The 22,182-nt window shown below is 33.1% G+C and overlaps 1 protein-coding gene across 1 annotated transcript in view; it reads right to left on the bottom strand.

Annotated features, from left to right (window-relative positions):
- Positions 1 to 2,750: 2,750 nt before the first annotated feature.
- PPP4R4 (protein phosphatase 4 regulatory subunit 4) overlaps positions 2,751 to 22,182 on the bottom strand; it is a 43,455-nt gene continuing 24,023 nt past the window's right edge. Inside the window, exons 10-23 of the mRNA XM_062576913.1 lie at positions 21,979 to 22,056; positions 21,429 to 21,512; positions 19,904 to 20,086; positions 17,900 to 18,005; positions 17,135 to 17,282; positions 14,257 to 14,401; positions 13,493 to 13,534; positions 13,320 to 13,394; positions 10,254 to 10,329; positions 9,763 to 9,843; positions 9,329 to 9,422; positions 8,838 to 8,908; positions 8,175 to 8,322; positions 2,751 to 3,047 (exon numbers count right to left, since the gene is read on the bottom strand). Of these exons, the coding sequence (XP_062432897.1) occupies positions 3,023 to 3,047; positions 8,175 to 8,322; positions 8,838 to 8,908; positions 9,329 to 9,422; positions 9,763 to 9,843; positions 10,254 to 10,329; positions 13,320 to 13,394; positions 13,493 to 13,534; positions 14,257 to 14,401; positions 17,135 to 17,282; positions 17,900 to 18,005; positions 19,904 to 20,086; positions 21,429 to 21,512; positions 21,979 to 22,056 (1,356 nt within the window). The 3' untranslated portion in view covers positions 2,751 to 3,022. The remainder of the gene's footprint in view (positions 3,048 to 8,174; positions 8,323 to 8,837; positions 8,909 to 9,328; positions 9,423 to 9,762; positions 9,844 to 10,253; positions 10,330 to 13,319; positions 13,395 to 13,492; positions 13,535 to 14,256; positions 14,402 to 17,134; positions 17,283 to 17,899; positions 18,006 to 19,903; positions 20,087 to 21,428; positions 21,513 to 21,978; positions 22,057 to 22,182) is intronic.

Here is a 22,182-nt window from a genome sequence, read left to right as displayed (position 1 = left end):
AAAAGGCAAAATATCTCTGAAAAACAATTTAAGTATTAGCTACCTGGGAAAATTTGAACTTGTATTACTTCTTAATGTCAAGCTTGGCCTCTCCTAGAAACAGGATTTCCACATATATTATCATTTAGATACCAGAGAGAACTACATAACAGGACTCTGCCTAAAAGACAGACTTTGGCAGAAAAAAACCACGCCTCCACAAAAGGGGAATAAATCTATTCAGAGAGTTGAACCTAAAATAAGAAAGCTACTTCCAACATGTTTCAGACAAATATTTCTATTAACAAAACAGATTCAAGCAATGCAGGGATTTTAGTAGGACACTTAAAGAAAAGACCCACCTTTTTAACATTCAGTAAATTTTAATTAAAAATAGGATCCTGTATTAAATTGGAAACAATGCAAAAACTACTTCTGACTATGTAACTAAAAGATCTAAGCATTATTCTGCTTGCTTATACAGCTTTCACGAAACAGCTGTCCAAAAGGGGGCAGAAGAGTTTTCAAAAATCATTTGGCACAGAAGCTTCAAAGGCATCTGCAGCAAATGCACACAGATGAATTCACAAGCGAAGAACTTTCACAAGGCCCAGAGAAGATATATTTGCATTACAGGGTAAAGTCGATAAATTTCTACAGCTCTAAAATAAACAACCGCACTTACTATTAGAAGTCTACTCACAGCAACCCAGACAGTGCGCAAGCCAGTCACAAAAGGGTTTACCAGGCAGATTCTGGCACAAGAGCAGACTAGTAAGGTGCTGCTAACTCCAGAATGCAGCTTGACTATACCAGAGAAAGAGGAGAATCACTCGTCCTGCCAGATGAACCATTAATAGAAATGTCATTAGAGAACCACAGAATTATCATTGTGCAGCAGATCTCCAGCTGTTATTTTGAGTTGCAGGTAAAAATAATGCTACAAAGGCTTCAGAAGTACTGTTGCTGACCAAGCAAATTAACAGGGAACTTAAGGATGCAAATAATAAGTGGCCATATAAAAGATTGTGGGATTGGAGGTCTGTAGTGTAAAGGACTGACAAAAGTCTATATAACACACCAGGAGCACTGTACAAGGAAGATGTGTAGACCAAGAAATGTCTAAATAGAGAATTTAAAAATTATATAGCATGAATTTAATACATGGCAAGGGTTAGTGAGTGGAGCAGGTGTGATTATCATTAAAAAAAAGTCGATCAGTTAAAAATGATGGACAAATGACAACCAATGAGAAATGCATGGCAGAGTGTATACAGAATTTATCACATGCTTATACAGGGCTTGGATTCAAGTTTCTGAACTTGCTAACCGCTTTATGTTACTGTAATAAAGGCACCTGAGTGCCAAACACAGTTCCGGGTCCAGTTCTGTGGCTGGGTACTGACTGAACTTGGTCCCTGGAAGAAAGAGAACTGAGAACAGACTAAACATGCTCCTGTGGCCCATGGGTGAGCCACTGTACCTGGTATATTGAGTCAGTTGTCCCTGGGGAACTGCAAAGTATATGTTTTCGTTAATGAAACTAAAAAGCTAAAGACAGTATAGGAGATTTGTGTATCTGCATCAACATTGCATCTCAAAAAAAAAAAAAAAAAAAAAAAAAAACTCAAAGATGCTTTTAAAGAAATCTGTGATCTACAAGATCCTATGCCAAGCTGCAGAACAAACACTGAAAACGTTTCCACAGAACCCTAACAATGCCTGTGAACAGACTAAGACTACATCTGTACCCAACCACAGTGTAACAAGATAAACAATTCAGATAGTAAAACAATGCTAGATCCAGAGACACATTTTGTACTTCATATAAGACAGCATGAATCTAGCATTATTTAAAATAAATACCTTCTATAGGTAAATGTCTTTATTTTTAGTTATAAAATATGACTGAGGAAAAAAATAGTTTTTTTCAAGAACATGCATGTACAGCATTGTCTTAGGTTTTATTTTGAGTAAATTATTCTTCTTTTTTTTTTTACATTGTAAAAAGTAACCACACACGCATATGCATTCACAAACCAGATCACCTTTATCATACACCAACAGATTTAAAAAACAGATATTTCTGCTATCAATATAGTTATGCTGCTTTCATTCTGAAATAGAGAAGCTGACAATAGCTTCATAGGCTTTTTCTCAAGTATTGGCATAAACAGAACTTCTTAAAATAGAATTGCATGTTTTTCCACAAACAAGTTTTGCTAGAAATATTAGCATTAATACAAACAAATGCAGATGACATTGCTGAAGCATGATAGCTTGCAATAACAGCTAATTAAAAACTGGAGTCATCATTATAAATTTTTAAAGTGAAAATACAATCTGAAATACCAAAAATTAGAACAAGTATTTATATAATAAAGCTTTTGAAATAAAACTTTTTTAATATCATCTGGAGATATCTACTTTCAGATTGTGTTGAAACTTTGATGGGATTTTTATGAACTTAGTACTTGTAAAAACATTACCTCTAAATTCACAGCACAATGCCACTAAACCGAGGTTTTTTTGTTTTGTTTTATTTTGTTTTTAGCTTGATCAATTGTTCTGAATTCTGGTCATAGATTAGATTTTAAGTTTCTTTGAAATGTGGGATTACTTTTTCATATTCATAACAATTTATTCTATTTCTTGCACAAAACATGGATGCGAAGAATTGCTAAAATTGTAAGCAAGTCCAATTAAGTGATGAATATGTGTATTCTAAATCCAAAAATTTGAACTGGAAAGGCATAATTAAAGAAAAAAAAATCCTGTCTCTATAGCTGCAGTAGTTAAGAGCACATTGCTAAAGTTGTATTTCATAACATTTAACTACAACATTGGAATTCTGCAACCATTACATTATTTATATGAACATATTTTACAACTTAGAATTTTATTTAAAAGATAGAGGTTTTAACATTGCAAGATGCATTTTTTCACTCCGGGCATTATAGAGTCCCATCTGTTGCTCCTGACTTATCGCACAAGAACGCTGCTTCCAACAGTCTTTGGTTTCTTCCTTTTTCTGACAGAAGATCTAAGAGTTTGATTTTCTGTTTTTTCTTTATACAAAAGAAGAAATACAATATGTTGTCGCCATATTATTAAATAACAAATCATAACAAAGTGCTGTTGTGTGCAATATTTTAATGAAAAGGTAGCTGCTCTAATTGTGCTCTACTGTACCCACTGAAAAAGCCAACGGACCCATCTTGAGGGCATTCTTCACTGAAAGGTGCACTTCTCCAGTAAGTTTGCTACAGAAGGTGGACTTTAAGGTAATGCAGAGATTCCTTTAAGTGGGATAGCTAAGGTACTAGAAGCAGTCTAGTCATAGCTAGAAATAATGCCACTACTATCCAGCTGGACCCTGATTAAAAAAAAAAAAAAAAAAAAAAATCCTGGGAAAGTGGAGAAGGGGAAAAGAGAGAAGTTTAGAGGTCCTTACAGTGTTATTTGAAGCTCTTCTACGGACTACAATGTGATCTGTGTAATTACTGCAATTATCATAACCCTATTATTTTAATCTTTAGAAATGTTGTTCTTCAACTTCACAGACTTGTGGCTATGTCAACTAACCAATGTTTGTAACGATCAAAGATTTTTAGAAGAGCAGCACTTACTTTCAGAACTCTCTGGAAATATTGGTTTTCATCAATATTTTAGAACGTGATTTACTGTTCTGTAGTGTTACTGTTCCGTTTCACCACTTAAAAATTGCTGATGGAACCTACTGCAGTAATATACCAGCAACAAGAAATACGTTGGCTTCACCATGGAAATAGGACCATCACACCCCATTCCCACTGGACTTCAGAACTCTTACCAGCTTAAATGGCAGGAAAAAAACATGATTAAAACCTTAAGTAACCAAGTCAAAGTATAGCAGATCTGTGGCAGAAATATCTCATCTTGTGCTCAACTTCCTAAGCAATTGTATGACTGGATGAAAGACTATTTAAGGGTACTAATACAAATCATTGTTACAACATGGACACACATCAACATGAATATATTAAAGATCAGTTGTGTCCATCTTGTAGAATATTAATTCCAATTATATCATTAAGAAATTGAATTCAATGCATAGTAGATCTGCTCCCATTTTTTTACAGGATGGAACTCCTCGTTCTTGAAGTTAGCTTACATTGTTTTGATTGAAAGTAAAATAAAATCGGGCACTATCTGTATGTCTATAGACAGGATGTAAAATTCTTAAATGTTGTATACAAAGCTGGATATTTTTATTGATGAACCTATAAAGTATAGAAAAATGCTAGCTTTTTACCAATTGCATTGGTAACTGGAATCAGTTATATTACAGCAATGTAAAACCAAGCAAAACAGTAATTCTTATCTGAAAAGAAAATATCTCCTAAAAATGAAAGCATAAAAGAAGATAATAAAGCTAAACAGTATAATGATAAGATTGGATGACTTTATGGAACTCTTAATGTGACTTTATGGAACTCGTAATGTTTATGAATCATGTCAGTTTCTGCACACGATGATCCACAGTCTAACACTGTCAACTCTTTAACAGAACGTCAGATCAGCACGTTTTCTCTGCACATTGACTTAAATAAGGTCTCTTGTGGGCTGAAATACTTAACCAATTCTCTTTTTGATTATTTCATATTCCATAATGTGCTTAAAATCAGATGCTTATCTTTTCTGTGATTATACCATTAAGTTACAAGGGTGCAACTTCAGCATAATTCCTGCATTTTCTATTTCCTGGAGTATTATGTTAAGCCTATTAAATCACACCAAAGCTAACGGTCACTTTCCTGTTATCTGCTTGGGAGCACTGAATCAGGCTTTACTGAGAATTTTTTTCTGACATACATATTATTTTTAAAATGAGGGAATACTTTAATCTTCATATACCTCTCTATCATAGGACAAACATCATGATTGAATTCAGGAATATGTTAAGTAAAAACCTCAGTTCTACACCAAATTTACTTTGGTTTTTGGAAAGTTCCTGGAACAGCACAAATATTTGAAAAATAAAACAAAAAATGTTCATCCCCATGAGTTGCATTGCACTGTCAAATGTGAACAAGTGTGCATATGCACCAGAACAGTTTTATGGAAAAAAACAGATTTAGGCAATTAAGTAGTATTTAGTCAAAACATACATCACTTCAAACTAGAAATCATTAATTATATCTTATTACTATTTATTTATTAAATATTATTGCCCAATCTTCTATTATTTACAGACATGTTATTACCTAGAAAACTATATTAGAAGTTACCTTATTCATGCTGCAAAGCTAATAAATTAAAAGCTGGGACTTCCCAGAATTTAGATGGCCAGTGCAATGGTTAATCAGCACATATCTAAGTATACATGATGATATAGTCTATATACATACAAGTTTCCTGCCTTACAGAGTGCACAGAAAAGGTGACACTCATTCATGAGCATATATTCAGTACCACCTCTTGGCTTTTCAAAATGTGGTCTCATTTATTCTACGATTTTCAAATTCTTCTCTCAATATGAGTTTTATCTATAAACTGCTTATATGTTTTGATATTGATTTTTTCTTTTGCTCACTGAGGTTGCACTGAAACTGGGTGGGTTTTTTTATTGTTTGTTTTTCAGAACAAGGATAGAACTTTCTGATCAAAAGAAAGATAGAAAGAGGTACATCAAACCACATTTGCAGTCAAAAAGAATAGGTGGATGAATGTACTGGCCACTGACCATTCCTAAAATCAGTATCTCTTGACATCTCCTGGCAGAGCTGTGGCAGTTTTTAATAAAACAATTAAGTACGGGCAAGCTGACAATAGAGAAATTGAATCTCCAGTGCAATAGGCAATACACCAATTTGGGAGATGTGTTTTCCTGTAAGAACAAAGAACATTAAAACTCTTATTTTTAAAGATAAATATAGGTCATTCTAAGCCTGTTCTTTATCCAAAATGTTTTTTCTTCCCCTGGTGTATCTTCTTGGCTTCTGACACTACGCAGTTTAGGGATTTTCTGAACAAGAGAGAGCATCTGGATCATTGTGTTTAATCATATACCAACTTTCAAATATCTTCTGGTAAAGTATTCATTTGGGACTATTACACAGAGACTTGAAGCTGGGTCTCCTACATTCCACTCTCCTGCCTGAAGTCAAAGGTATAGATTGTTCTGTCTGGGTCTTCTTTCTGTTCCTTTGTAGTCAAACAAAGAATATCAGTTTCATTTTAACTGACAGATGGAAAAAACTTCAAAATTCAGAAAAGTATGGAACGGAAAAATATGTCTACTTAATCTGCTTTATGAATATTAATTGATTTGCACAAAATCCTTGTGAGATGAAAGAGTAATTGGTATTGTTAAAATGGCAGTTACAAAAAAGTAGGTCACAAAATTTAATATATTTTTCTGGTTTCAAAGAGAGGGAATAGAGGAACACAGTAATTAGAGTGAAATCACAAAAGCTTTTGAGGCCTAATTTATCAAATTTTTTGTAGCACTGTACATCATTTTATGTACTTAAGGTACGTTTCCCATTTGATTATTACTGCTGTACGTGTTCAGCACATATTCTTATCTAACTACTGAATTTGAAATCAATCACTTTGAAATAAACATCATCTAACAATCAACTCTGACCAGTTTGAAGTAAGTTTGTGAGTAGCATTTAGAATGCATTACACAGGCAAAGACATATATAGAGTGCAATTTGACAGGGCAGCCATAGAGTACATAGATGTGAAACCATAGATTTGTCACATAGTTCTAGAAACAACAGGCCACAATGTGAGCTTAATTTCTTTCCAGAACAAATCCCTCCCCCTGCCCCTCCTGGGCCCTACAAAAAAGAAAACCTATGCAACCACATAGCAAGAGACCACATCACGATGATGATGTGTACAGGTGGCTGAATACAGGCTGTTTAGTGAAATATTGAATTTTTTTAACTTCTGAATGTTTGTTTTTACAATTTAGTAAGTATTGTGGCTTTATTTATTACTATTTTTAAAGGAACCTGAAAATATTGAAGTAGAAGATATAAGTTCATACAGCTACCTACTTAAGTCACTAGAAAGAACCACTGAACAGGTATCACTGTCACTGTTGTTTCCTCCTCATACCAGGCAAACTACTGCCATGTCCTTCTTCTTTCCTATCTGCTGCCAGTCTCCATACTTCGGCTCCATCATCTTTACCCAGCAAGTCATGACTTCATATTCTGGATTCTCTTTTCATTCCTGGTGTATCCTACCTATTCAGACTTCTAAGTCACAGCTTATATTTCCCTATCCTTTCCAGCTACTAGTTCCAGTTTCTAGTCCATTTAAGCCTGCTTGTGCCAAACAATCTACCTTTCATTGTATATTTGGCTCTTTTCCTTTCTCCATTCCACCTTAGCTAAGCAAGCAAATCACTGACCACAGAAAAGTCTCTGGGCACCCAAAATTACAGCTAGTCCAATGACAGCAATTCAAGGCTAGAAGCTATTGGGTAAAATGAATCTGCAAGGAATTATTTATTAAAGTCTACAGAATTTTGACTAACTACACTGCACAGAAATAAATTTTTTCTAAGAAAAGACTATTATAATTTTATCACGGGAGATAAAAACTCTTCTTTCATTTTGTTCTTGTGAAGTATTGAACAGTTCAGGCTGATTTTTAAAGAAAACGAACCTAAGGTAGACAGTTAGCATTAACTTTTTTTTATCTAAATGCTTAATACAAGGCAAAGAAGGTAGCCTTAATGAAAAACAACACTACCAGTTCATCATAACTCTCAAAAATTCATCATGAACTCACTACATAGTAATTCATAAAAATATATTAACACATAAAAGGAAAAATTAAATTATCTAACAATACATACCTTCTATTCCTCCAACTATGGGCAGATAAATCACAGTGACTGTAGTTATTGTGTATCAAATGCAGTAACCTTCACTTTGTCCCCTTCTACCTTACCCATAACATACTAGCTGAATAACATACGCAAGGGAAACAGAACATGAAAGACTAATTAAAAGGGAACATAATGCAAACTTAAAATGCTTGTATTGAACACATCACATTTCTACCCTACTGTTTATTTCAAAATCTGGGCATGGAAATATCATAATATGGGCTTAATTTTACAGAGTTCCTAAAAGTTCCTTTGAAAATGTATCCCATAAGCTTGACCTAACCCTTTGTCATCCACTTACATGCTCATTTTTCGTGACTGACTGTCTTTATTTCCATTGTTCTTTTGGTCAGCTGAGTTAGTTGAACTGCGAGAAGTTGAGAGGGAAGAACTAGAAGGGAGGGCAGCATTCCCATTATTACCAGTGGAACGAGTCCGGAATGAATCATCTGAAATGAAGATTTACAGCTTAGACAAATTTGTCTGAAAAAGATACATGCAGTATGAATAGAATAAGCTGCTTTTTCTACTAAATAATGCTTAAATTTTGATTTTCTATAAGGAAACTGTTGCAACTAACTTCTTCGAATATATTTATGAAAAAATGATAAATAAAAACAGAACATACACTGTTTGGGAGAAAATATGAATACATGTGAAGGTATGAAAACAGTTAGATTTATCTGGCCAGTCTTCAGCTATTTAGTCTACGCTATTTGTCTAGTATGTATTGATAGCGAATGGAAATGTAGTGAATACATTCCTCTGGAAAGCAGTTCATCCTATTTTAATATTTAGTCTAAACTAATTATTCACACTCCTCTACAATCAATGGAGAGAAACAGGCATTTCCAGACAGTAGTTTCCCCCCTTAACTTAGGAGATAATGTACATTATGCTTGGTTAATGGTACCTCAGATTCAGCGCTGTCACAAGAAAGTAATCTACAAAATAGTCTACTTACCACTAAAAGATAACACAGAACTCTTTCCCATTCCTGATACAGAAGATGTATATCCTGTAGCAGCACTTCTACTAAAAAAAAAAGTTGCTTATTACAACTTATTATTGTTCTTTTAAACTGTATAATTTCACATTCTTTTGTTTGATGATATTTGAGCTTGTTTCTGAGTTTATATGAATAAATTAAGAAAGGTATGCCCACATTTCTTTAAGACACGTACAAATTTAGATCTAGCAGTTCATGCTGAAAAAAACAGTGTATGATAAAAGGTGACATACATTAACATGACAAAAACTCACAAGAATTTGTTGACCTCAGTGTATTGCCTCCTTCCGTACAAAATTGAATACCTTACCCATTTAAACAGAAAGCTGAAAAACTAGGCTACAGTTCAGAGAGCTCAGTGAGCATATTTCTACTTGTGTAGATTCACATATATCTAATTTTCTAAAAGTTGTTTATTAGATAAGTAATTAAAATGATAAAGATACTTAGGACACTTGTCTATGTTGCTGTATTTTGGATGTAGTGCTTGAGTACTGAAAGACTGACTTCGAACCAACTTGGATTTCTTGCTTTCTTTGCCTAAAATACATAAAAGTAGCAAACATTTTTAATATGGAAATCATTGCATTTCCTCAGTAATTAAGAATATCTTTTAATATCACTTTTTGTTAAACTATGTTAGGTAGAGGAACTGATACAGGTACTTATATAGCACTAAATACTCCTTACACCACCTGTTACGTACCAAAGAATAAAATAAAACTAAAAAGCATAGAAAATACATTCAGTTATAGGAATGGATCTTTTTCCTATGTGTTTTAGGTGAAACTCTCGCCGACAAGAGCCAACAATAGCTTTGCTGGATTTCAAACTGGTTATGTGACATGAAAGCATTCTAGAAGAATTTAGGAGTTCTTACCTGTTGATGTACCAGCAGAGCTTCCAGGAAGAGAAAGAGGTACATTTTTTGCCAATGCTGATGATGTTTTACTGTCTCTACCTAAAAAAAGAGTCTCGTATGAATACTGCTTTCTGCTAAAGAGTCTAACTTTAAATAAAGGAGGAGGATATAATATATCACAAGTCCTAAGGTAAACAGTAATAATATCTAACCCAGTGCGACTAGGATTTTGGAATTATCACAAATTACATTGCACCCTAACAGGAAACAAAATATTGATCTAATACTTTTAAGTATTTTACTAATAAAGCCCAAAGTCTTCTTTCTAAATAGCAAAGCCAGTTTTCATAAACATTTTTAAAAATACATTAAAAAAAAATCTATTGCCATTTCCTTATACTCTGATATTAACTGCAAGAACAAAGTATCCATATTCTGCTCCCTTCTTTCCCTTTCTAAGGTTAAGAATAACCCACGCACATAATATGTACTTAAGTATATAAACTTACGCTTCTTTTCAAACATCTTATCACTAATATTAGTGGATCTTCCTTCATTTTGCTGCTTCTCTTTTTCTAACTGTTCCTAAAATAATAATAGCAATAAAGTATTACACAGAAAATTTTTAAAAATAAATTGTATTTCAAATAGACCAGAAGTTTTCAAAAATGAGCATGCTTCCAATTCACCAAAATACAGTTAACTTCTACTCTTTTCTACTATTAGTGTTAAGCTTAACGAATATCCGGAGACCCAATTAAATAATATTGAGTGAAATGAGGGTATATATGCTATACAAAAATCATACCAAAAGATACTGATTTTATTTGTGAAGGAACCTGAGAGTTAAAGTTCCCATTTATAACATTTACTAATAAAATTACATCACGTATAAGGTTTTCTTTTTCTTTTTTCTTTCCTTTTTTCTTTTTGTTTTTAAAAAAAGTTGAAAAGACAAAGAAATTAGCAGCTGACAATGGAAAATTATTTTGCTACACAGCTGCTCTGACACAGAATGCCAGATCGGGCTAAAGAGGGGCATAAAAACACAAGATTAACAGTAGTAGGCTATATTTTTAATTCAAATGTACAATTCGATGAAAACTTTTTCCCAAATGGTATTGTTTATCACATATGCTCAAGTTTTTTCAAGCTCTAAATTAACATCTGCAATAGCTAAGCCATTATGGAAAACAAAGTATTATTATTCTTCAATTTTATGAAATCTATTTGCCTTTCTATAATACTAGGTACCTTTAGAGATCACAGCCATAGCCAGAAGACAGTATTAACACAGCTATATCAATAATTTCCAGCCAATATTTGCTTCAGGCTTCTTGGTAAATAGATATCACTCTAACTTAAAAAGTTATATAATATTTTTTTTCTGTGCTGCACTCATAATAAAATGTCCTAAGTGAACCTAAATTGTTCTATCCTATTCTTTCACTTCATTCTCATTAATATCCAAATAAGAAAAGAGGTAATTAATTTAGGTCAAGGTTGCTGAAATGTAGTTTCTGTTAAGTCACTTACTAAAATTAAGGATCTTATTAACACATTCAACATTACCAATCAGATATGCCTAACTGTCGAGACCACAGCATGTCACAACTTATTCTGTGTATCGCCTGTTCCACAAATCATGCCTCTAACAGACTATGCTTAACAAGACTTTTACGATAAACAAGATATGCCCATATTAGTGTGATACCTCACGGAAGTACAGACTTCACTTAAAGTCTAGCTACAGAAACAGGGTGAAAAGTAGTATTATTTTAACGAACAGCTTCCGGGACTTGAGCTAACTTGTGCATCTTACAACACAGAGCTCCCCTATTTCATCACAGGCCCAACTAATTTCACTATAAAAACATTAGTTATATCTACCTAAAAATGTCAGAATCTAACACTAAGTTCAAGTGTTTGAATCTGCGTGCAATGGCTGAGAACAAAGTTTGAATCTCTGGCTTGAGATAACGAGAGATGGCAGGATGTGAACATGGTAGAGGGAGGTTAGTGTGCATTTCTGGTTACCCTTTTCCAGTTGACTCTGCTTTGAGTAGGAAGGCTGAACTAGATGATCTTCAGGGCATAAGAACTATTCTATGATGCTATGATTCTAGCATGGTACAACTAGAAGGTGAATATCTGGAAGTATAGGGCTGTAGCAATTTGACACTGACCACAGGTTCATGCAACACAGATCCAGTACTAAAGACAGAATTGATCAGACTGTGGAATTAGATAAGCTATGTAGGAGAAAACTCACAGGGGAACTTAAAGACTTTTAAGGGAACTTATTTAACTCCCATCTCACAGACATGTCCTGATCCACAGTCTCAATTGCTAGAAAACTGCAAACAGAAAGATAATTACTGGATTGAGTACATATTTGAGAAACCAGAGCAGTAAAACAGCTAGGAACGAAATGAGTGAGTTCTAATGTATTTCCAGAGGTATGGGCCTGAACTAATATCTTTCCTGCTCAGAAAGTCAGACAAGGCCAGGAACTCTGTTGCTCATACTCAGCAGAGCTAGTGGAGAGGTCTGAAAGGTTGCTTTGCCTGTGAAAGAAGATACCAAGAACTGAGAAAATCAACTGCCCAAAAGCAGTTGTTCTATGGTACCTATTGGTATCAAAGAGGGCCACATATATAGTTTCTGTAGCAGTCCTGCAGAGGAAAAAGTGACATTTTTTCAGATAGTCTTGAAATTGCTCTGATTCACTACGGAAGAGTTCTATTGCTGCAGATTAGAGGAACTGCGCTAGAGTTATCTAGCACCTTCTAAAGACCATTAGGTTCTCACACCTTAGCCCATAGAGGAGAAAGAACGGAAGACCGCAGTTTTTGAAAGTAACCTAGTCTGTGTGAAGATGTTGTAAGCTATGTGAGTGTCTGCTGCAGCTTCTGCTTACAGCCCAGATTGATGATAAATAGTTTAAGCTGGAAAGCATGGAAACAATAGCATTCTACAGACTTCTCTTCCAAGAAGAGAAGATCTTGTAGATCCTTCTGCTCTATGCAGCCTACCCTAAGACTCCCTCCTGCCAGGCTGCAGCTGTCAGTGGCCTTTCTCCTCTTTCTTTCATTCTCTTCTTATTAGCCTGTAACACACACACAGTCCTCTTCAGCTTCCTTGGTACTAAAGAAGTTATGACATTAGTTTCTTTGCCTACGGAAGCTGTATACGAATTCCAAGATATTTAACTATTCAACTCATTACGTCACACAGGTCTGACAAATTGCTAAGCTCCTTCAAAAAAAATCTCAGAAAGGTGTACTGAAGTAGCTGGAATTTTAGAACTATAGAGGCGTTAAGTGAGAAAAATTCTGTAAGAAATTCCAATTTGCCTTTCTATTTGACATAGTACATTTATATAGCAATGAAATGGAAACTGTATGTTATTTTGAAAGAGTTAACTCTATTGTAAAGAGTAAAATGAAACCATATATTGATTATGAATTCTCCAAGCCCCTCCACTGTATGTACTTCCTTTATCTTAAAATTCTTTCCCCATTAAGCTTTCTACTGTTAACCAAAAAATGATAGAATGTACTGATAAAATATACCATTTCCAGAAGGAGAAGTTCTTGTCTCTCTTTTTCTTGGTCCAGTAAGTCATTTTCATAAAATCTTTTCTGAAACTTCAAAATAAATAAAAAAAATCAATAAAAACATGTATCGTTACAGGAAAATGGGAATTAAGAGTACTTAATAAGTGTTAAAGCTAGCAAATACTTACACCATCTACAGAGATCTCCATTCTGTCCAATTCTAACACTGTCTATAAAAAAATTAAAATATTATTTATCTTTAGTCAACAGCATGCCACATTTAACTAAAAATCTGCCAAGATAAGAAAATTTAGGAGAGTTATATTCAAAACTAAACATGGCTTTCAGGAGGTTTTCTTTTATTTGCTTTCCTTCCTAAACATTTGAAGCCCATGCTTGTACTGCTGTGTTACTAATGCTTAAAGCTAAAAACTGCCAGAGAGCCTTCTGAGAGCCCCACTAACACTCACAGTGAAGGACTAATAGATCATCCATATGCAATTAAAATACACTCAAAGGGAACTTGGGCACATCATTGGCTGGAGCATGGATCTAGGAAATAAGTACTCTCGGATAGGTGCTCATCCAGTCCCTCCTGCAGCCTGGCTCTATCAGGAAGCCAGCTACTTTAGCTACTTTACTTCATGACATCTTTGAAACCAAGCACGGACACTAGAGATATATCTTTTTGTGAATGTCCTCATCACAAAGATGCTGTAACATTTTAAAATCCTGTATACATAACTAAGGAAACACCAATGCATTATATATCATCTTCTTTTAATCGTTCACAATTACAAAAAAGACATTAGAGGATGTTAGCCTGCTGTTCCTACATTAAAAAAAAAAAAAAAAAAAAAAAAAAAAAAGAACAACAGAAAGCATAACTTTGACCATCTTAAGCTGTTAATAAACCCAACATAAAGTGTTGCTGGAAAGGAAAAATGCTTACTCTTTTTACAATAGTCAGCACATCTTTATCTTTTTCTTGACACAAAAGTTTCCTTATACACAATTCCAGCTGCTGAAGTAAAAGTTTGTCAGTGGGAATCTTCAAAGTAGATTTAACTTTTGGCAACAAGTAGCACAGCTTCATTCTATTAAAAAAGTAAATAATCAACTTGTGATGCATTATTTGTATAAATAATAGCAATAAAAAAGAAATTAACAAACGTGCTAAAATGTTAAATTGAGAAGATGAAGCATATAATCAGTAGATATTATTCAGAAATTATTTTAAATTGTTAATGTGTTATTTTTAGACACACTGTAACATTTTAGAAAACTTCTCCATAAACTGGGACTCTGCAGTCCCAATTTGCAGTACCTATATTTGAAATTCAACCAAGACTTTAGAGTCTTTCTTTTTTATATATATATAGAAAGATAAACAGATCTGTAAATTCTGAAAATTATCTAATTCCTGTGGGTACCTCTATATACTCTTAAAATATGATCTATTGGTACATAAGAACCTAATGCCTCACCAAAAATCAAGTGAATATAGTTCCATACAATTGCCAGGATGAAGTTGCATCAGATAGGCTAAATTGATTTAACTGTTTACTGGCTCCAAAAGGAATCATGTTTGCTCTCTGCTCCCTCTGCTTATGTTGTGCTGTCTCTGGTACTGCCTGGACCTTTCATTAGCTGATTAAATCCAGCCTATTAATGCACATACATATGTGCAAACAGTTCCATAAAAACGTACGCATTGCTTTTTTTATAATGCTAAAAACCAAAATTCTTTATGGATTAAACAAAAAATATTTCATACATTTAAGAAAATAAAAATCACTGCATTTAATCAGGCTGCAAGAGCATCTAATAGTGAATGGCAAGAATAGATTTACAAAATGTACATTATATATACGTTATATATATATACTAGTGATATTTCCCTACTATGTATTCTGTCAGTCTCCTCTGGCTTGTGATCAGAGATTTCCTGTGCCAGAGATGGTAAATTTGTATTTAATAGCTGTGAAAAGATTCATCTGATATGAATTTGTCTGACTGTTTTTCATACCTTCAAACATTTTAGCCTTCACAACATCTGTATTACAAAGAGTTATACCATTCTGCAGAAAACTGGAATAATATCTCCCTAAATTTGTTTTAAAATGACCAACAAATATCTAGGACTGACTTTTTCACTTCACTTCATTACTGACTGCACTTAAAAAAAAAAAAAAAAAAAAAAAAGTTAAGGAATAATTCAGGAAAGAATTATGACAAAAACACACTTAATAGATGACAAGTTATTTCAAGTTTCCATTAAATTTTACTACTCTATCCATAGGTTTTTTAATTAAAATATTTTTAAGAAATAATAAACTATTTAGAAATAATAAAACACACATTTATTTCATTGTTTTACTATGATCCTCTTAACATGATGACATGAGACATGAATATTAATTAACAAGCACAAAATAATTCAGTTCATGGGTTTGGGATCCTCTTGAACTGATCTAGGTTGTAATAGCTACACTACACACATGGTCTATCTAAGCATTGTTTAACTGTACTTACTGAAGCTAATGCACACATCTAGTTGCAAAATATTTGTATAAATTTCTATGCAGCATCCATATTATATGTTTAGATATCTAAATGATGACAACACGAATTCTACATGTCAGAAATAAGATTAAAAGGCTAAAAATCACACAAAAAGCTTAAAACCACATAATTTTCTAACTGTAATAATTATTGAACTGCCTGGTCTCAATCTGTTTATGGAAGAAAAAAACACTATAAAGGAAATATTAAAAAAAATATAAAGAATGGATAAAAATTCTATACAAAGAAATAAAAATTCTGCATACTAACTCTTCTTATATTCTATTCTTTTTCAATTTATTGTAATGAAGTAGAACATTTTTGCACAGGGTGAAACTATGCTAACTTGGTAAGCTCTGACCATTGAAAGAATTACTTATGTGTTAAACTTTAGGCAACATGATGTTGAAATGGATGGAAATTAATGAAGACTATGAAGTTAAGCTTGCCTCCCTAAACCCAAGTAACAGCTCGTTACTTTCTTCTCACCTATTGCTAAGTCTCCTACATCTGTGCTCCTTTCTCATGACTTCGTACCTCCAGATCAGTCCCCTAAACAATACCCTACACCCAGATTGACCTACTTCTCCGGTTTTCTGTCACACCCAGAGTCTCTGTGTGTTCAATACTGATCATGCTGAAGGTTCTGTGCCTTCTGGGGGAATCTATCTTTTTATCAGGTAATCAGCTTCTGCTGTTTCAGGTAATCAGCTTTACAAAGCTTTCGTGTATGTGACTTTTTTTTCATTTTCAACATTTAACAAATGGATAAACATAAAGTAAAAGCCACTTTCTTAATCCTATTTATTTGCAGAATTATAACTTTAATCTCTCTTTTACTGACACAAAAAAAATCGCAAGTTATTGTTTGCTTTTAAGAGACTTTTTGAACAATGGGAAAAAAGTGTTTATTTAAGTTCCCTTTTCTAAATGCTTTGCTGATACTAACCATGTGAAATCCTACGAGAAATTTTACATGCATCTCTCTCAAATTTTGTGATGAAAACAAATTGATACCACATGTTTGAATACCATTTACTATTACTATTTACATTATGTTAACGTTCATTAGTATACTTAACAGGAAATTTTTTCTTCCCTTTCATTTTATGTTTTGAATGTTTTATAATTTTTTGTCATTAAAAAAATTACCTTTTTACTCAAGTCATATTACTTAAAAAAACCATAAAAACTACAGCAATATTTCTTAATGTATTATATAAAGCTTTTTTCATGTATCCTGTTTAATACTCTTGGTACAGTACCTCACATTTGCTACTGGATCATGTGTAAGTTCAAGAACAGGTAGAAAGAAGTATTTACAGAAGAATGATTTGGAAAACAATTCCATAATGAATTCACAGGTATCTAAAAAACGAAGTCTGTTCCAGTAACTTTTTCCTTGGCCCAGTTCTGAAAAATAATGATTCACATGTATTACCTATAAAGTTTTCACTGTAAGTTAGAAAACACTTCAGAGATTAACCTTTGACTGAAACATGAAAATCTTACTTGTCACAAGGCACACTTTCTCAGCCTATCTCAAATCTTCCTTTAGGTGGAAGCCTAAGCCCACTGATTTCAGTAAGCATTTTTGTCAGTGACTACAATGAGACAAGAAACTCAACCTCTGTCACTTTAACCATTTGGAAAAAAAAAAAAAAAAAAAAAGTCAAAACCAACAAGTGAACTAGCTAATATGTTGAACATAACCCTGTGTACCTTTAAACCACATCACTGGTGCATTAAAACAACTGTGTAAGGACTAAGGATTTTTAATGAGAACCTTTCAACCTTCTATATTATCTCTGGAACATATAGCATAGACCAGAAAGTCAACTTAGAGACTTCAGATATATTCCTCAAATATTCCAAATATGTTTTGACTGGTGAGACTGTGAGCCAGAATATCTTTTAACTGTAATTCTAACTCTGGCGGTCGGGAGTTACAATGAATAAATATAACCATGCTTAGATTTTCAGTCAAAATTAACTTGCTTCTCTAAGCAATCAAAGAAAAATTATCTTACGTTCAATAAGTTTCTGAATGACCTCATGCCTCTGTTCTTGTTTGCGATTATAACGTAAGTAAACACAGAGAGTTCGAGCAGCTGCTTTTTGGACTGGCAGAACATTCTTGAAAGAAATAAAGGAAATATAATTAAATATAACTGAAAGAATATGACTAAAAATGTATAAAAATTTTTGAAACAGAAAAAATAGCTGAAAATTAACTTTCCTAACTTTATAAATTTTGAAATAATAAAGAATGTGTTTATTAGATCAATAGAATGCAAAACCAATGTACCTGTATGCATTTGCACATGGTAAATCTAAGAAGAAAGAAGGTATAGCTAAATTTTAAAATTCGTTTAAATTCCCTAAGAACTCAAGTTTTTTTAAAATAAAGTAGACCAAATGTTTTATTAAAGAATCTAAATCCTAGTGCTTTCAGGTACTTAAGTAGTAAAAATAGACCATTTTTGAAAGTACTATGTACTTAAAACATACAAGCACTTTTTCCTAACACTGTAACACTACATTAGCCTTACTAATGACTGAGGTCTTTCTCAGAGTGAAATGCTAGGAATTTATTTTCCTTTTTTCTAGTAATACAACTATGCTACTTTCCTCACTTCAGGATTAATAGATATCCTAGATTCAAAATTATTTCATGTCTGCTCAGTGGAAGTTTACAGATACAGTCATTTAATGTTTTACTGTTTACTTTTTATAATCCAAACTTTCATCAAATTACAGATTTACGGCTGCCATAACTGCCTCATTTGCAGATACAACTACATTTAAAATGCTGGTTGCCCTAGAAATTTTTCCCTGAAATTTTTAAACAATAGCATGTTTCATTCAAATATAATTTCTTGTATAATATTTTCTCTTAATTTTAATTCCAATAATGCACTGTATTCCTATATCAAAAAGACAATGACATATAACAGGTATCATCCTACCAAGCAGACTTGAAGAATAGGAATATTAGTCTAAACCAAAATGCAATTCCCATGAAGCACAACAACAATTTGTATTTTAAGAGAAGAGTTGTCAAGGAAAAATGCACATTATTTTGGTGTGTACCAGCATTTATAGTTTCTACTATATTGCAAAATCACACTGATGAAGGGTATATCAATAAAGGACATTATCCATTCACTTTGTTATTCAAATATTGGAGGCTAAAATAAAGAATCATTCAGTTTTGTTTAAGATTTTAATGAAGCTATAATTAAGTTTAATTTATGTTTTAACTTTCAACTACTATTTCTATTGATAAATAAGGAATCCAGATTCTTCCTTTTATGACTTTACCTGTACAAGAGCATAACTCCATTTAACTATTACTCTAATACACCTCACAATAAAATTGGCATAATGTAACGGAGAATAAGGAAGTTTAATCAATTCATGGGCCATCCACTTCTTTATTCCTTCCACCCAACTTGTATACTAAACTATTTTGTTTACTAAACTATTTCTTAAATGCCGTAAATTCATCTACTTTTGGAAGGCACACAGGCCACTATATTGTGGACATAGAAAATAAAAGTTGCAACATCATCTCTTACAACAGAGAGTTTTACTCTTGAATAAATTCAATAAAATATCAAGCCAGTAACTCTAAATGAGCATTCATTTTCAGAATTAAGTATTCTTTCATAAAGAATGGAATACAACGCAAGGTAATCTATAGAATCAGGAAAAAGATGACATGTCAGAGGAAATAAATTGGATTTACCTAGAAACAAACTGATGAAGAGCTAAATGAAAGAAAGGAAATCTGGATGGGGAAAAAAACATGATGATCTCTCCATCCAAATCCTGCTCTTCATATGGGGAAAAAGTAAGTTCTCAGAGCATTTTCTCAATCTTACATGAAAAAAAAAAATCCCGATACAGAACATAGAGTGAGAAGTATTACCTTCAGATTAATATATAACATAAATAGTGCTATAGATGGCAGTATCTGGTGCTAATTTTGCTAAAATATAAACAGTAGAAAAAGATACACAAAGGCTCACATTTGTCAAAATGATTGTCAACATTCTATGAAGAAAACGATAATAAATCTGATCACTTGATATGATATGAGGGAGACATGCATATTTTTGTAGTAACTTCTCGTGAGTTCTCCACTTTAAAGAAGTTGCTGCTCTTTGTTCTGCTGTTGTTAATGCAGGTATCAGGTCTGGGATAGACAATAACTAGAAATAAAAATATAAGCATTAAAATTTTACATCTCCAACCTCTCTATCACACTACTATGCTTAAAAAACAAGTCACAACAATGCAAGGAGGGAAGAGATTTAAAGGGGTCAGTTAACTGGTCTACTCAGATGGGATCAACTATATAGAGATTGTTTTTGGTAGATGTTAGACTAACTTACTCTCAAAAAATTCTGATGGCTGGGATTATATAATCTCCTTCAAGTAGTTTGTTTCAATGATTAACTAGTCAAAAAGCTTTTCCAGGATCTAACTAAGTATATCTTCACTCTATGTTAAGCTAATTTCTCCCTACCTAACCTCTTCCCCAGACAATGAAAGACTACTAATCATTGTTGTCTTTGCAACAATCTTTTACAAGAATAAAGATCATTACTTATATCCCTCCTCAGTCCTCTTTCTCAAACCAAGCAAACCGCTTTTCCCTCTTAACCTCTAAAACTTTGCAGTTATTCTTCTCAGCTCCCTACTTGCTTTCAGTAAAAACTGTGTATCTTAAGTAGGAGGTAAACAATTTATGGCAGTCAAGTGGCATTAGCACTAGGCAAAGTGAAATAGATACTGCTACACTTCGCATGTCATTACTATTATATGTGATATAAATTTTAAATGGTAAACATTGACCTATTCACATACTAAGAAAATTGATTTTTTTTTTCCATACAAAAAAAGAAAAATCTGTTCTTGGTCTTTTGGAATATATGATGTATCTCTACATTTAGGAATTAATCCTCAAAACAGCATCTCAAGGCTGAGGATGATCTTATGTCCTATTTTACAGCTGAAGAAATGGAGTCACTGAATAAAGTGCCAGTGCCTTCCAGAGCCACAAGTAAAGTAGAAAAGCTGAGAACTGTATTCAGATCTCCTAAGTCCTAGTTCAGTGCCTTTACCTTAAGAAATAGATTTATGCCTAGCAGAAATTAGGTATGAAAATAGCGTCTGGGGGCAGTTAGGTATTTACAGTCACTTTCTGAGCATGAAAACAATTTTTTAAAAAAATCCCAATTTGGATTCAATTTAATTATTGTATTTCAAAATTTGATCTATTTAGTAGCTTTATAGTTAATTAGAAAAAGAACATGGATACTTTTTTTTTTATTAAGTCTAATCTTCCAAAACCTTTTTATATATTAAAGGCTATAAAGTCAACAAACAATCCAAAAACCACAGAAGCTTTTGTTTCTCCAAAGCAGGAACACAAAGGCAAGAAAACCTTTTCATACAAATACTTTCAATGATCCTGGTATGTCTGAAACAGCTTTGTTACTAACTTTCTTTGCATTTAGAGACTAAGTTACAAAACATGAGGATACTGACCTTGTTTTCCGATCCACTGTTTTCTCCTCCATTAGTCATTAGTTCAAGGATTTCAGGAAGGTGACCTACCAGTGCATCTAATACCTATTTAAAGAAAGCTTGCATGAATCAGGTTTGTAAAATAACTTGACTCAATTTTTCTCTCTAACCAGTATGTCCGTGCTGACATCTCCTATGTGACTGTTCTCTCATCAACATTAAAAAAAAAAAAAAAAGGAACAAAAAAGTAAAAAGAAAAGAGTAAGGTATAACTTATTTGCATTGATGATGACTGGGATTTAAAATTTATATTTTAATATAAATACTTGAGTAATGTCCAACTAAAGAAACTAGAACGAAAGTTAATAAAATCACTGTGGGTTTATTAAATTCAAACATCTTCCTATCTTCCTCTTTAATCACAGAAGGCTTGCATCTTTACAAAGAGTCTGTGAAACAGAAGTAAAAACTATCTATCATTTCAACACTTTGTCATATTACAGTTATTAAACTTCAAGATAATCTGCCTTAATGTAACAAACAAAATAAAGTTCCAATGAGAGTACATTACCTCCAGTGACTCATCCTGTAACAATGTTACCAGTTCTTTGTGTATGGTATACACACCAGAATTTAAAAGCTTAGCAACCTAAAAATGACAGTAAGATAAAAAGGTGAAACACACTTTAGCTCCATGGAACCACAACAGTTATATTACACATGCTTACTTTTCAGCAAGCGTAAAGAAGGGATGCAGAACAACTGTTTAGTACCA

This window comes from Rhea pennata, chromosome 5 (assembly GCF_028389875.1).
Source record: "Rhea pennata isolate bPtePen1 chromosome 5, bPtePen1.pri, whole genome shotgun sequence".
NCBI classification, from domain to species: domain Eukaryota; kingdom Metazoa; phylum Chordata; class Aves; order Rheiformes; family Rheidae; genus Rhea; species Rhea pennata.
Note: the sequence above shows the minus strand (reverse complement) of the source record. Positions and strands in the feature narration are given on the sequence as shown.